The sequence below is a fragment of the Cupressus sempervirens genome, chromosome 1 (assembly GCF_028749045.1).
Source record: "Cupressus sempervirens isolate cs-2001-9-10 chromosome 1, ASM2874904v1, whole genome shotgun sequence".
NCBI lineage: Eukaryota > Viridiplantae > Streptophyta > Pinopsida > Cupressales > Cupressaceae > Cupressus > Cupressus sempervirens.
The window spans coordinates 825,573,958-825,589,831 of record NC_143118.1 but is presented as its reverse complement, the minus strand read 5'-3'; the positions used below and the strand labels follow the sequence as shown (position 1 = coordinate 825,589,831).

Here is a 15,874-nt window from a genome sequence, read left to right as displayed (position 1 = left end):
CACCATGGTATTTGTAGGATCTCTTGGGATGTGTGAGATGACTCTTTATACCATAGGTTTATAAGAGTTTGGGCCCTGGAAAGCAAGTTTGGCCTTTTTACAGTGATGCCCTAGGCAAGCCAAGTGAGCATAGTTAGGGATCATAATGATTGAAACAACATTTGATGGGATTGAGTGCATTAGTTGCTTCAATCCAGGTCAATGGATGTGTCTAGTTAGGAATTTGAACAATCCCTTGTAAATTTTGTCAGCATATTGGGAAACACTTGATTTTAGGCTTAAAAACAACCTATTGTACGAACGGGTTGGGGAAGTGAGATCAAGTGGATCTCAAAGGTCTTCCAAAAGGGTATCAGGATATCTAGTTTGATTGCCCCCTTGTTAAACCATTTTTTGAGTTGTGTGCAAAAAGGTGAGTTTGGAGGCCTAATTCCTTATAGCCGTATTAGGCCTAATTTGGAGCAATTTCTTGAAATCAATAAAGATTTCTATGAATTTTTGGTGGATGAGCATTGGAATGGCCCCAATGCCCTAGGGACAATCCTATCTCTCCATTTTGGGTAGGTTGTGATCATGGGTGGTCATTTGGTGTGGATGACCCAGTAAGGCGTCTAAGGGGTGTTGATTAAATGGAGTTGAGTTATACATTGGTGCGGTAAAGTTGAAAGAAGGGAGGATTGGGAATGCAATCCTTCTAAGTTAGGGTTAGTGTAAGAACCCTAATAGGCTAGAGAAGTGGCCTAGAGGAGACCCTAAGAGAAGATAGGTTTAAGGAGCAAGATTTGTCTTTACATCAATAGGGAAGAACTTAACCAATCATTGCCCACCCTTCTTCCTTAGTGCATAATAAAATGTACTTAATATAAACCAACTATGATTATTAAACAGTAAATGAAGTCTTTAACATGCAAGCAAGTATTCAATCATTGCCCACTTCTCTCCCTCTGATTACACATTAGAGCAAATAATTAACATAAACCAACTCAGAGTATCAGTCAAGCATATAGAAAACCTAATTGTAAATTTTTAAATAATTGTAAATATTATTGCAAGAGCTTTCCCATATGAAGGAACCATTTCCAAGCATACAATATTGGTGGAAGTACGAGCTTAAAGTGTGTGAAGACATGGTCATATATCCAAATTGAAAACAATAACCTTGTCATGATTTTGGATAATGGTTCAAACGTACTCAACCCATACTAATTTGTCACCTTCTATTCCCTAACTGTGACCAATAGACATGGCTCCTTGTACATCAACTAGGACTTGTTTGACATGTCTAATGTTGAAGTAATCCACTATGAGAACACCCTCATGTTTGCTTTGTGAATGGAGAGCTTGAATGGGATCCCTTGTTCTCAATTTCTAGCAAAGGTCTTCTTCAATAGACTAAGGTCGAACAAAAGTGAGAAGCAACCTGCAAGACCTATAAAGGGTTGTGGTTATAGTTGTGGAGAGCCCATGGAATCTTACTAGAAAGGGCAAACCATTTAAGTGACTATTCACAAGTCACTGATTCTAGTATTGCTCCAATTTAAACATGTCTAACCACCAAGGTAAAGCCCACTTGGCTTACAATGTCATTAGTAAAACCTTCAACAAATACATTGTTCCTTATGAATCATTCATATTAAAGCTCCTCTAGCTGATCAGTCAATAAGCAAGAGATATTTTCCTATATGAAGTTAAATTGTGATATTGCTATTAAGATTTAACTATTTAGTTTTTTAGTCAAACTTTAGTGGTAAATGGAACACTTAGCACTCATTGCATCTAGGTGATACTCATAGGATAAAGCACTAGGTCCTTATGGAAGGTCACCCATCCCAATATTCCTCTAACTCAAGCACGTTTAACCAAGGACTTTCCTCCAAGATTAAGCCACTTGGCTTGTAACAACATTCGCGAAACTTTCAACAAGTAGTATCTAATGAATTATTAATTATAGAGCCTCTTTAGCTCATTAATTGATAAGCATAAAGTATTTTCCACAATAAGTCTTTATGAAGTCTTTGAAAGATCTTTATCAATATATCACGTTGTACAATTTCAAATGTTAAATTCCACCTTAATGTAGAGATATTTGAGTTTTGAAATGCTCAAAAAAGCTTAAACCCAAATGAAACATTACTAGCGAGTGGCCAAAATTTTAATCTTAACATTGTACAAATCAGCCTAACACTGCAAATTTTATCAATCTTCTTAGTTGACTTGTATTTTGCTCACAAGCGCTAAGATGGAATGTTATGTCATCCATTAAAATAGATAGACATGGCATGGAGTTATCAAGGGTTCTGTACACCATATTACGTGCACATATGCAACCTAATTGTAGGTGTTCAGTGTATGGTGGTAATGATTCAATTTGTAAGAGCAAGCACTACTCCCCCTTCTTTATCTCCCTCCTTTGGGAGAGTTCTTTTCCTTCCCCTGTTCTTCAACAAAGATCACCCTATATACCCTCTGCCCGTTTGTTCTGCATGACCATCCGTTTCATTATTGACCAAAGATAGCCCAAAGAGCCCTCTCCCTTCTTGCCTATTACTTAATTCCAAAAAGAGTCATTGTACGGTTATTTGAACCTTCAAGAGGCTTGAATAGGTCATATAGAAAAGACCCATATAGAACCTATCAAGCCTACTACAGACAAGGTAATTGTGAATAATACCCAAACCTAAATATTAAGAAAAGATCCCCAAACACCAAATTTAGGCAATTTTACAAATTTTATCTAAAATTAGATAACTAAAGGCGCTAAGCTATTGTCGTCCAAAAATAATCAATTGTACCATTCATCTTACCCCAATAAATGAATCTTTTGGCTCAATAAATATATTAGTGCTCTGTCCAGTGTCTAAAAGCTTGGATATAGCTGTACAACAGTAGATGGGAACCAATTATTATAACGGTAAGCGGGGACAATTGTATCCATATTAACAGAAATGCCAGTAAGTTGCCTACATCCTCTGTTGAAAATATCCATTCATGATGCATCTTCATATTCCATTTTCAACTTTAGTTGACTGTTATTAAGATTTTTATAACAAAATCAGCTTCAAGTCCCTAGCTAATCATGGTATTGGGTTTGTCTTGCACGTGGGACTAAGAATTGGAAAATTTTGTGCTTAGAATGAAGTATGACAATCTGATCAATTTTTTTTAAAGTTAGATATTAGTATTAATAACTTAATTATTATTAATTGTGAAAAATTAACATTCTTAAGTCATTTTAGATCAATGATTGAAAAAACAATCTGCTTAAAGCTATTAATATTCACTTTCAAAAGTCTAATTTAATACTTTGCTTGATACTCCATCAAACATGCACTAAACAATAATAGAAAGATGCATAAATGAACCTTTCAGTAATTCATATATCAACTTACTTAGGTTGAACTTCTAAATGAAACTTTCAAGGGTTTTATAGTAATAAAAAATTATAAATTTTTTTAAGAGAACAAATTTTTTTTTGGAAAGAGGGGTAAAAATTTATTAAAACAAAAAGGGTTACAGCAAGGAGAGCTCAATAAGGAGCTTTGTCCTAAGCAACAAGGACATCACATTCTTGAAACAGCTCAAGGGGAAGCTGCCCCCAATCCATAATATTCTAGCCTAGAGCATGGCCACAAGCCCATTTGGCCAAACAATCAACAGCTCCTCTATTCCATTCGCGAGGAATGTAAGTAAACTTAATGAACTCAAGAGAGGTACAAAAGAGAAGAGTTTGATTAACAAAAGGATCAGCTACCAACTAGCATCCTCAAGCTCCTGCGAGGAAAGCAAGTTTGCCACCACTTGAGAGTCAAACTCACAGATAATCTTGTGTCATCTTTGCACACAACACTGTTCCACAGCATATAAATGTTAGGAATAAGGTGTCTCAACCTTGTATAATTCCTATTCGTATTATTTGTTTTGTAAAATGTATTTCTTGCAAATAATGTTGATGTGTCGACATCTTGAATTGTGTGTAAGGAGATCATGACTAAAACGGTTATGACGGATTCCTATGACACGTAAGAGCTATGTTAAGAAGATTCAATGACAGGTGAAGACATGTGGCAACTAAGATGTTTGAGTACTATACACTCTACCCCAATAGTGGGAGTAGCCCTAAAGTGAAGCGCATATTATAAGCATTTTTAGGGTTGCGAAGAGATGCGATGCGAAAAAGGGTGTATTATTGGTACTACGAGTAGCTACTGGAGTCTTCGGTTGTTGATGTTGAACTTGCATTGCAAGTGTATTGTAACCTCGTGTTGAAAATAATACATTGTGCAGGTTCTGAAGAGGTGGGGTTGTTTTACCGAAAGGTTTTTCCCCACCGGCAAATCCTTGTGTTATGTGTTCCTTTCTCTGTCTATTTTCTGTATGCATGTTTTGGCTGCAATATTGTTGTTTACATGATATTGAATCTGTAAGTGTAGAAGATTTTAATAAGATTTGCATCATACTTTCCTTATGAGATTAGTGTAGGAAGCTATTTTCGCATCTGAGTTTCCTTACAATAAAATGGCCTGAGCCTCCATGAGATTGTTACTATGGTCACCCTTATGCACTGAGAAAAAGAATTTAACTTCACCAAAAGTGCAACGAGCCACTCCCCCAATACCAACAAGGCCTAGATTTCCCTGGGAAGAACCATCAGTGTTAATTTTCAGAACTCCATGAGGAGTCCAATGCCCCTCCTGATTCACCCGTCCTCTCCCTTGTTGCCAAAAGGTTGTTTGGCACTCTTTGATACCATTGAGTTGCAACCCCATCTTGAAGATCAAAATTGAGGCGATTGCATATAATAAGATCAACGGAATCCATACCCCCATCTAGCGCACACTTGACTTGAATAGTTTCCTGAAGAGAATGTGAGATCTTCCACCAAAGATGCATAACACCACCGAACATCTTGGATGATTCGATGATTCCTCTCCAACCAAATGTGCCAAAGAATGAATGATGGGCTAGCAATCCAAGCAATATGTAGAGGAGAAGACTTAGAGGGAGCACTGCCCAAGTGGGCCCAAAAATCAAGCAAAGAGGAAGCATGCCTACAAGAGCAACCCCCAGCACTCCACCAAAGGTGTCATAACTGAGTAGAAAAGGAGCAAAGGAAGAACATTTGGGAGACAGGCTCCTCCACATTACCACACAATACACAACAAGAGGGGGCCTAAAATCCACATTTACAAAGATTATCCCACATAAGATAGCAGTTGTGAGCCACTAGCCACATGAAAATATTGCACTTGGACCAAGAAAATCTACTCCAAACTTGCTTCCACCAAGAGACCTCGGCGTCCCTGAATAATTGTCTAGTTATCTCTTGATACCTAGCAAAGACATGATATTTACCAGACAAGGTACCTCCCCAAGCCAAAACATCTGGTCCTAGCAGAGAGGAACACTCCCTAGAGGCCAAAATCTGAGAAAGCTCCTAATGATCCACCTCTGTGCCTCCAAAAGGCCCATCAAAAGAGTGCTTCCATCTATAACCAACAACAGGTCTTAATTGATAAGGAGTCTTGTAATGAGCCACTTTATCCCATCCAGCAACATGAAAAGAATCATAGAGAGTCTAAAGATGAGGGTACATTGATAATATGGATGGGAACCCATCCCAAGCATCAAACAAAAACAAAGCCTCGAAGCCTCCCTTACATATCCAGAAAAGACCTCTCTTGACTAACAGAGCACTAGTCTTCAGAGTATGCCAGACCATAGAGCCACGACCTTCAAGAGGAAGTGCAAAAATAGAGCAAGGATCAGCACCTCTATAATATTTATAGGTGATAATAAGTGCCCAAAGTTGATTTTGTCCAAAGCACCATCGCCAATAAAGCTTAGCAACCAACGCTTGACTACTCAAGACAGTTGATCAAAGACCAAGACCACCCTCCTTTTTAAGCTTGCAAATAGTCTCCCAGCTAATCAAACTCCATTTAGTGCTACGCAAATTACCACTCCAAAGGAATTGCCGAGAAAGAGCATCAAACTCCTTGAGAAAGTAAATAGGAGCAATCTAAACTATGCTTCTATAAGTAGGAAGAGCTTGAATAACAGATTGAAGAAGAGTAACCCAAGCAGCAATAGAAAGCCATCTATGAGTCCAATGATTTACCTTTTCCTGAAGCTTGATAATCAAATTTTTCCAAGAGAGTCGTGGCTGCCTAGAAACAGCAATAGGGATGTCAAGATAAGTCAATGGAAGTGACCCAATTTGAAACCATAAGATATCAGCAATCCTTTGCTAAATAGAATTAGGAGTGTTAAAAAAGTAAATGGAAGATTTGTGCTCATTAACTTTTTGGCTTGAAGCTGCCAAATAAATATCCAGAGTGTGCCGAAAGGCTTCAACTTCCTTGATCCTAGCAAGACCCACAAGAACAGAATCATCAACAAATTGAAGGTGAGAAAGAGTAGGTAAACCATTACCCCACTGCCACCCCTAAATAGAAATCTAGGACACCTAATACTTATTGAATCTACCCAAGCCCTCAACCATGATGATGAAAAGATAGGGGGCGAGAGGATCACCCTCGCAGAGACCTCGAGCGGCATCAAATAGCTAGGAAGGTTGACCATTAAGAAAAACAGAAAAAGGGGCAGAAGTAACACAACTCAGAGTCCAACTCACCCAATCAAAGCTAAAGCCAAAGTTACGAAGAATATTCCTCAAGAAACTCCATTCAACTCCTAAGAAAACTTTAAGCAATTTTTTCAATAATTTTTTTGATAAATCAAGTCAATTTGTGATATTGCTATCAGGATTTAAATGTGTGATTTTGAGTCAAACTCGTTGACCCATGTTTCATGAGTAGTGATTCAACATGAATCCATCTCTCATGAGAATAAATGGAACACTTAGCACTCATTGGATCTAGGTGATGCTCACAGGGGTGAAGCACCAAGACTTGTCGAGAGGTCACCCATCCCAGTACTACTCTAGCTTGAACGCGCTTAACTACGGAGTTTTCCTCCATGGCTAAACCCAAAGCTTGCAAACCCCATTTGCAAAACCTTCACCAAGTGTTGTGCCTTATGAACCATTCATTAGAAAGCCCCTTAAGCTCATCAATTGATAAGTAGGAGATAATTTCCACAGCGAGTCAAATTGTGATATTGCTATCAGGATTTAACTGGTGATTTTGAGTCAAACTCATTAACCCATGTTTCATGAGTAGTGATTCAACATGAATCCATCTCTCATGAGAATAAATGTAACACTTAGCACTCATTGGATCTAGGTGATGCTCACGGGGGTGAAGCACCAGGACTTCCGAGGAGGTTACCCATCCCAGTACTACTCCAGCTTGAGCGCGCTTAACTACGAAGTTTTCCTCCATGGTTAAACCCAAAGCTTGCAGACCCCATTTGCAAAACCTTCACCAAGTGTTATGCCTTATGAACCATTCATTAGAAAGCCCCTTAAGCTCATCAATTGATAACTCCGTAGTTAAGCGCGCTCAGGCTGGAGTAGTACTGGGATGTGTGACCTCCCGAGAAGTCCCGATGCTTCACCCCTGTGAGCATCACCTAGATCCAATGAGTGCTAAGTGTTCCATTTATTCTCATGAGAGATGGATTCATGTTGAATCACTACTTATGAAACATGGGTCAATGAGTTTGACTCAAAATCACACAGTTAAATCCTGATAGCAATATCACAATTTGACTCGCTGTGGAAATCATCTCCTACTTATCAATTGATGAGCTTAAGGGGCTTTCTAATGAATGGTTCATAAGGCACAACACTTGGTGAAGGTTTTGCAAATAGGGTTTGCAAGCTTTGGGTTTAATCATGGAGGAAAACTCCGTAGTTAAGCGCGCTCAGGCTGGAGTAGTACTCGAATGGGTGACCTCCCGAGAAGTCTTGGTGCTTCACCCCTATGAGCATCACCTAGATCCAATGAGTGCTAAGTGTTCCATTTATTCTCATGAGAGATAGATTCATGTTGAATCACTACTCATGAAACATGGGTCAATGAGTTTGACTCAAAATCACACAATTAAATCCTGATAGCAATATCACAATTTGACTCGCTGTGGAAATTATCTCCTACTTATCAATTGTTGAGCTTAAGGGGCTTTCTAATGAATGGTTCATAGGGCACAACACTTGGTGAAGGTTTTGCAAATGGGGTTTGCAAGCTTTGGGTTTAACCATGGAGGAAAACTCCGTAGTTAAGAATGCTTAGGCTGGAGTAGTATTGGGATGGGTGACCTCCCAGGAAGTCCCGATGCTTCACCCCTGTGAGCATCACCTAGATCCAATGAGTATTAAGCGTTCCATTTATTCTCATGAGAGATGGATTCATGTTGAATCACTACTCATGAAACATGGGGTCAATGAGTTTGACTCAAAATCACACAATTAAATCCTGATAGCAATATCACAATTTGACTCGCTATGGAAATTATCTCCTACTTATCAAAATCAAGTCAATTTTAGCAACTATAATAAATTCTAAAGGTGATCTTATTTACACGATAAAATTTAACCTAATTTTCATGGTTGAATTTTCTCTCTATGCAAATCATGCAGACAAATGAGTTTAGAACCTCACATCATTCCCACAAAATTTTAACATTTAACCGATCAATCTGAATAATTTAACCTGGTTCCTCAAATTCTCTCCTAAGAAAACTTTGTATTTAAGAAGGTTCATTTTACTATTACCTTTGAAGTTGCAACATAACTAAATCAGCATTTAAGCTTAGCTCGATACTACGAACTTCATATTTTCCTCAGTCAAAATCTATATCCAAAAATTTTGTTGGCAACAATGTCAGACCTTTGATGTCTACAAAAGATTGACCCAAATTTAAGCTGATTTTCATGGTTCAACTTTGTCTCTATGCAAACCATATATACCAAGAATCTTAGAATCTTAAATCATTCCCACAGCTCAATCTAAATAATTTAATCAGATTCCTCAATTTTTATGATTATTATAATAAAAATATATATTCATTCAATTTCTCAAATTTTCTCTTAAAAATTAATCACTTTCCTCAATTTTTATGATTATTATAATAAAAAAAAATATTCATTCAATTTCTCAAGTTTTCTCTTAAAAATTATATATTAATAAGTTACAAAATTTTACCATGCCTTTGAAAGTTGCAAGAAAGCTGAATCAACATTTGAACTTAACTCAAAGGAACTTAATGCTACAAACTCTATACCCTGAAAATTTTGTTAATAACAATATCAAACCTTTGATGTGTACTAAAGGCTGATCCTACTTTAACAGATTCTCGTATTTTCCAGGCAAAGGAATTTTTGATTTCAAAAAAATTTACATTTGACTCAAATTTCAAATTTTTGCAATTTCAGCTGTTTGCTTTTATTCAAAGGACTTCATATTTAATCTCAATTTTTTAACATGTACCAGAAACAAGATAGCATTAATTGTTTTCTAATTTAACCTTCACCAATATTTGGTTTACCTGGACTGCAATGGTATTTTTTATTTCAAAGAATTTTACAGATGTCAAATTTCAAGTTTTTGCAATTTTCTTTCTAAGAGTGGAAAATAAAATACCTGAAAACCTCCCAGCACGTTGACAAGCCAGGAAGTGGTGGGGGAAAGCCATCCTTAGACCATATATGTCTGTAAACAGCGCTCACGGAGGGTTCACCATTAATTCCTTCTTGTCCAGGCTCCATCTCCACCATAAACGTCTTCATTTTTTCACAAAATGCCTTCAAAATAACAACAATTTTGACAACACTTTAAGAGTTCCATCCTCAGACGAAAAGAAAAGCATCACTTTGCAGTTTCAAATTTACAAAAAAAATAAGTGAAAAGAATCAACAAAGCACTAAACCATGTTTAAGCTGCAGCCTCAAGCAGAACAGACTTGATTTCCTTGTTTCCATAACTACAATTCTTAAAAAACTCCACCAAAATTTCTTAAAAAATAGTATCAATAAACTCTACTAAATAACCCTTAAATAAGCACAAATTTATACAGAACATCATAAACAGTAAATTGTAGACAGAGCCCCTAAAAAATCATAGCAATTATTTTTATATAAATCAGAAACAAGAAGATGTTCATATATTAAGAAATTAGGACCAGATGATTATGGGAAAACATAACCGCTAAATTTTAAATCAGAGATTTAATGATTCACTCTGCTGAACACACACTACCTCTGCTAAGCCTTACAAAACTTCAACATCATCAAGAATGAATTCGGTTACAACTGAACTCAATTAGGCCCATTTGTTCGTTATATGCATCCTAATCCACCACCACACAGAGAATTCTAAGATAAATTCTGCCCATGAACACAAAAGATGTATGGAAAAATAAAATCAAATCCTCCCAGGCAAACTTTAGCGAACTCTTGGAAAAACCACAAACCGCTACAATATCTATCATAATAAATATAGAAAATACAGCACAACTTACATTAAACACAAATTACAGTAGAAAAAGACTCGATTTCTCTCAAAAATGTCTCCACTTCGACAATTTCAGAGAATAAGTGAAGAATTCTCGAGAATCTTGGTAATTATCTGAGTCTAAACAAGAAAAACCTCGATAACTAAATGAAATTCTCTGGGAAGCAATTCGAAGGGTCGGAAAAAAGTCTTGGGAGTCTTATTAAAAAAAAGCAATCAGACAAATATTCACCCACCTAAAAATAAGAAATCTGGAACATAATCTGAAATCTTAATAAATAAACTATTAGCTTCTGGATTAGAGTGGGCACTGTTCTCTTACCAATCCTTCCAAATCAATAATTCTCAGGATAAAACAGAATTTCTCTAACAGAGCACCAACCTTTGAAGTTGTGCATTGGATTAAAAATCTAAAAATGACATCAATTTCATATTGAACAAGAATTTTAGGCAATTAGTGAATAATCAGCTTCCATTAAACAAAGTATAAAACACATGAAGTTTTCAAACACATATGCATACCTCAACTCAAACTTCGCCAGAGAATGAGCTGCAAAATCTTCCCCACGCCAGCAACTTACAAACTCTATACGCTACTAAGAACTTCGACAAATATATAGAAGTTTCTATATAATGTGATCTTAATAGAAATTAATTAAAGCTTGCGCAGCAGTTGCCAATGATCTTTCCAAGGCCCGTTTAAATCATTTTAATATCAATTAATTCCTCTATAAATCACGACGACACTACAGATCAATAAAGTTGCACATGATTCATAGCCTTTACGGAGAAAAAAACAAAACGTACTTATAAAATACTTAAAAGCCTACGATTTTAGAGAGTAGCTGACGGATTTAAACCCAACATAAAATAAATTTAACTCCATTTCGAAGAAAAATCAAACAGAATGGATGATTTCAATGAGTAACAGAAGAATTTGTGCACGGTAATTCAAACTCTAAAACTAGTGCAAAACTTAAGCTCCACCAAACGAACCCAAACAAACGCTATTTATCAAACGAACAAGAACGAACTCTTCATGAAATTATTATGAAAACTGCGATTCAAGGGAGCAACTGCTCAATATATGCATGTTGCACCAAACTTAAATTTATGCTTAAACAAATAAAAAAGGAAAAGGCTTTCAAAAAGAAACAAGCAACTACAAGTTCATCCTTCCACTAACTTCAACCAAAATAAATTCGATTTCTTGATTCAAAATCTTCCAGAATAAACAATTTCAGAAAACAAATAGAAAATTCAAAATTCTCCAGAATCAATTTCAGAAAATAAATAAAAAATTCACTTACGCTCAACAAAGAAGCTGATAGAAATCTCCACAACAACCAATTCTGAATAAGGAATTAAGCAAAACATTAACAGAAACTTCATAGATGGATAGAGGTTCTTAGAATTCAAAGGAAACTCATATAAATGAACCTTGTAGAGTAGTTGGGCCGGAGTTATTCGACAACAAATATGTTTGGATGAAATTGAATGCAAATTAAATGTCATGGCAATAACGAGCGGCCAATGTACGAAAGCGTTTACATTAGCTGACAGAAATGACCAGCCTGCATAAGCTTCATACGGTATATTTACCTCCATTCAGAGGGGCGTCCTGCGAATGTTACAGGTTCTCCATTATGGTAGTGACGAAGTTTGGCGCGAAGTACTATAAACTTTTTCACGCGCTATTAAATACCCCACAAACATAACTCGATATTTTTTGTTTTCACGTGGAAGTCTTTGCATACTCTTTATGGTTGTTATTAATTAAATATATTGTGTTAGGTGGTACGCACATAGAGTTGTGACTAGGTATATTCATGGGGACATGGCTATCCTACCTATAAACTACTCATATTCACAGGGACATGGCTATCCTACCTATAAATTATGCAGATTAATGGGGACATGGCTATCTTATCAAACTACGTAGTTGACCTATTTTATAATAGATTTTTTCAAAAATTTCAACATTTGATCTTCGTAATTTGCATAGTTCCTAATAAAAAAGAACACAAAATTTGGAAAAAAAATCACTCCATTTTTGGAAAAAAAAGTTTAATTTTGTTTTATCTTTAGTAGATTTTGTCTTGAGACTAGCATGTCCCTATTTATTGTGTATTGACTCCTTAAATATCTCTATAAGTCTATACTTTATGAGATTAGCGTGTCCCTATTTATTGTGCATTGACTCCTTAAATATCTCTATAAGTCTATACTTTATGAGCACATTGGTAAGAACATAAATTTCATAAGAATGAATGGAATATTTAGTACTTGTGACTATTTATTACTTATATTGAGACAATATTTATAGAGATAAATGGGCCTTTTTATTCTATTTCGAGTAGTCTTAGGTAATCACTATGTTCCATCAAAGGTAAGTCTACTTAGTTTGCTATCTTATTTGAAAACTTCTAACAAGGGTATGATGTACAAGCTTAATTTTGTGAAAGCATGCAATAGATACTAGAAAAGACACTTATGAAAGGATTTTATTTTATTTTTATCACAATACATTAGTAGTTTGTAAAATGCATTGAATTTTAGTGACACCGACTTAGATACCTCAATTAACTATGAAGTACTTACAAGGTTATCTTAGATTTGCACATCAAATCCAATGCATATTCATCTAATAATTAATTGAAATATATTAGATGACTTTTTGATGAATAGTGCTCCCCTTAACACATAATAGAAACAAGAAAATAACAATAATTTGTGAAAACAAAATATGGGCATTTTATTATTGCTGCAAATGCAGAATTATAGAATTTTGAAATACAATATGTAAGCCCACATGGGCACCTTCCTTAGAGTAATTTGCAATACAAAGTTGTAAATTATCACCTATAGTTGTCCTAAACAATGTACAAGCATTTATTATATAGACATTTTTACACTGTCTGAAAAGTTTATAGACATCAAACCTAAACCCTTAAGACCTATTAACCTTAAAATTACATATAGTCAGCTCGAGACACCTTTGACACTTATTTTGGAAATTTTGATCGGCCCGACTTGAGAAGGCCATAACTTTTGAACCGCTGCCCCGATTGGCTATAATAACCACTTTTCAAAATCCTTATATTTTAAATTTACAAAGCTTAGCTCGCTCATGCTCCAATTGACCCAATTTCAGAGCCTGTCCAGGGCCTCTAAGGTCTTCAAAGTTGAGCCTAAATTTTTATACCAAAATTGCACACCAAAAATTCACAATTACTCATGATATGGCATTGAGCTTCAACTAGTAGGATGATATATCTAAGATGAATATTCACCTCTAAAATTAGGACATTTTGAGCTTGTATGATCGATTTACTAGGTAGCAAGCCTTCATAGGCAACAACTCTGCATTAAGACAACCCTTATTCAAGAAATAAAAAGGAAAAAAAATTGGGTGATGCAAGATTGCTCTTACATCCAGGATACTCCTGCATCAGACACTCGGGGTAATTTGAGAAGTGACTCTGTCACATCTCAAGTATTCAGAGGAAGATCAAGATGGTCAACCTCCTCCCTTGCTAGCCATAAGGAGTCTTCTACTAACTTCCTTTCCATTTGACCAAGTACTCTTCATAAGTTTTGTTCCTTGTACTTTTGCCAACACGATTGCCCACGATCTCCTTAATCTCCTTTGTAGTCGAACTAGTTGCTGGAATACTACATTGCGCTTTTGCGACTTCATCACCATCACCTCCTTCATGATACACTATCAAATCTAAAATGTTAAATACTATTAAAATATTTAGTTCAATAGGCAACTCCACTTCATAGGCATTTTTAGAACCATGTCTTTTCATTATCTTGCACAGTCCAAACTTCTTTATTTTCAACTTATCATATGTACCCATTAGACAATGCTCCTTTCTCAAATGAACCATGACTTCATCTCCAATCTGAAATTCTGTATACCTCATTTTCACGTCTGCATTAACCTTGTATTGGTATTCATCTTAATAATGTGCTTCCTCACCTCCTCATGGATGTTCTTCAAATGTTTAGTAAAATATTTCGCTTTAGCACTACTTATTTCTCTTTTATCTATCTGCCTCAATTCAACGGCATTTATGGGATTGTTCCCATATATAATTTGGAATAGTGATTTACCAGTACTCCTATTGATTGAATTATTATATGCAAATTATGTTTGTGGTAAAATCACATCCCATCCCTTCAGTTTATCTCCAACCAGGCATCTCAATAAATTCCCCAAACTCTGATTCACAACTTTTCTTTGTCCATGAGTATGTGGATGATGTAATGAACTAAACTTCAAATATGTCTTCAATTTCTTCTACAATGTACATGAGAAAAACCCAACATAATTGGTATCCCAATCAGAAACTATACTCTTTGGAAGACCATGTAGTCTCATCACTTCTTTGAAAAACAACTCCACCACATGAACAACATCACTAATCTTTTTGCAAGGAATGAAATGTGTCATTTTTGGAAAATTTTCAACCACCACAAATATGGATTCATGCCCACATTGAGTCCTTGGTAAACCAAGAATAAAATCCATGCTTACATCCTCCCATAACTTCTATAGTATAGGTAATGGATGATACAAACTCGTATTCTACTTCACTCCTTTTGTCATCTAACATACTCTACAACTCTGTACAAACTTCTTCACATCTTGCTATAACTATGGCCAGAATAATTCTTAGCAACTAAAGCAATGGTCTTATCTCTACCAAAGTGTCCAGCCAGTCCTCCACTATGTTTCTCCTTTATGAGATTCTCTCTCATAAAACTTTTGGGAATGCACAATTGACTTCCTTTGAACAACATACCATCTTGGAAAATGAAATCCAACCACTTTGTACTATTAGGTGTAATAGGTTATTTACAAGGCTTCCAAGCTTCCCCAAAATCAAGATTCTCTAGGTGCAAATTCTTAAGTTCCTTGAACCTAACCAGCTCAATCTACATTTTTGTCAGCAAAAGTTATCTTCTACTAAGACCATCTGCAACTTTGTTAGACTTCTCACTCTTGTGTCACAAAAAAAATGTGTAACGCTACACAAATTCAATCCACTTCTGATGTCTTTGGTTTAATTTTCCTTGACTATTCAAATATTGCAAAGCTTGATTATCAGTATATAAAACAAACTCCTTAGGAAGAAGATAATGTTTCCACTTCTATAATGCCCAAACTATAGCATAAATTCTTGATCATAAAATATATATATTTTTGGCATCATTGAACTTCTCACTGAAATAAGCAACAAGTCTACCTTCTTGGCTCAAAGCAGCTCCTATTGTAGTACCACTAGCATCATTGCCTACTTGAAACACCTTGTTAAAATCTAGAAGTGCTAAAATAGGTTGCTTTGTACTTTTCTATTTCAATAGATTAAAACTCTTATCCACTCCTACAATTATTTCCCATCCCCTCTCATTGTTTCAATTGAGGGTCCACAAATACTGTTAAAACC

General features: G+C 35.8%; 1 protein-coding gene across 3 annotated transcripts in view; it reads right to left on the bottom strand.

The window, feature by feature from the left end:
- The window catches only part of LOC149580406 (long chain acyl-CoA synthetase 4-like), a 124,507-nt gene extending 112,387 nt beyond the window's left edge, over positions 1 to 12,120 (bottom strand). The window contains exons 1-2 of one of the 3 annotated variants that reach the window (XM_089790664.1): positions 12,018 to 12,120; positions 9,546 to 9,706 (exon numbers count right to left, since the gene is read on the bottom strand). In XM_089790664.1, coding sequence (XP_089646790.1) covers positions 9,546 to 9,706; positions 12,018 to 12,023 — 167 coding nt within the window. In that variant the 5' untranslated portion in view covers positions 12,024 to 12,120. Of the gene's footprint in view, positions 1 to 9,545; positions 9,707 to 10,937; positions 11,144 to 11,725; positions 11,822 to 12,017 lie in introns of those variants that run through there. The other 2 variants (XM_089790672.1, XM_089790678.1) reach the window with 2 other exon arrangements.
- Positions 12,121 to 15,874: the final 3,754 nt, after the last annotated feature.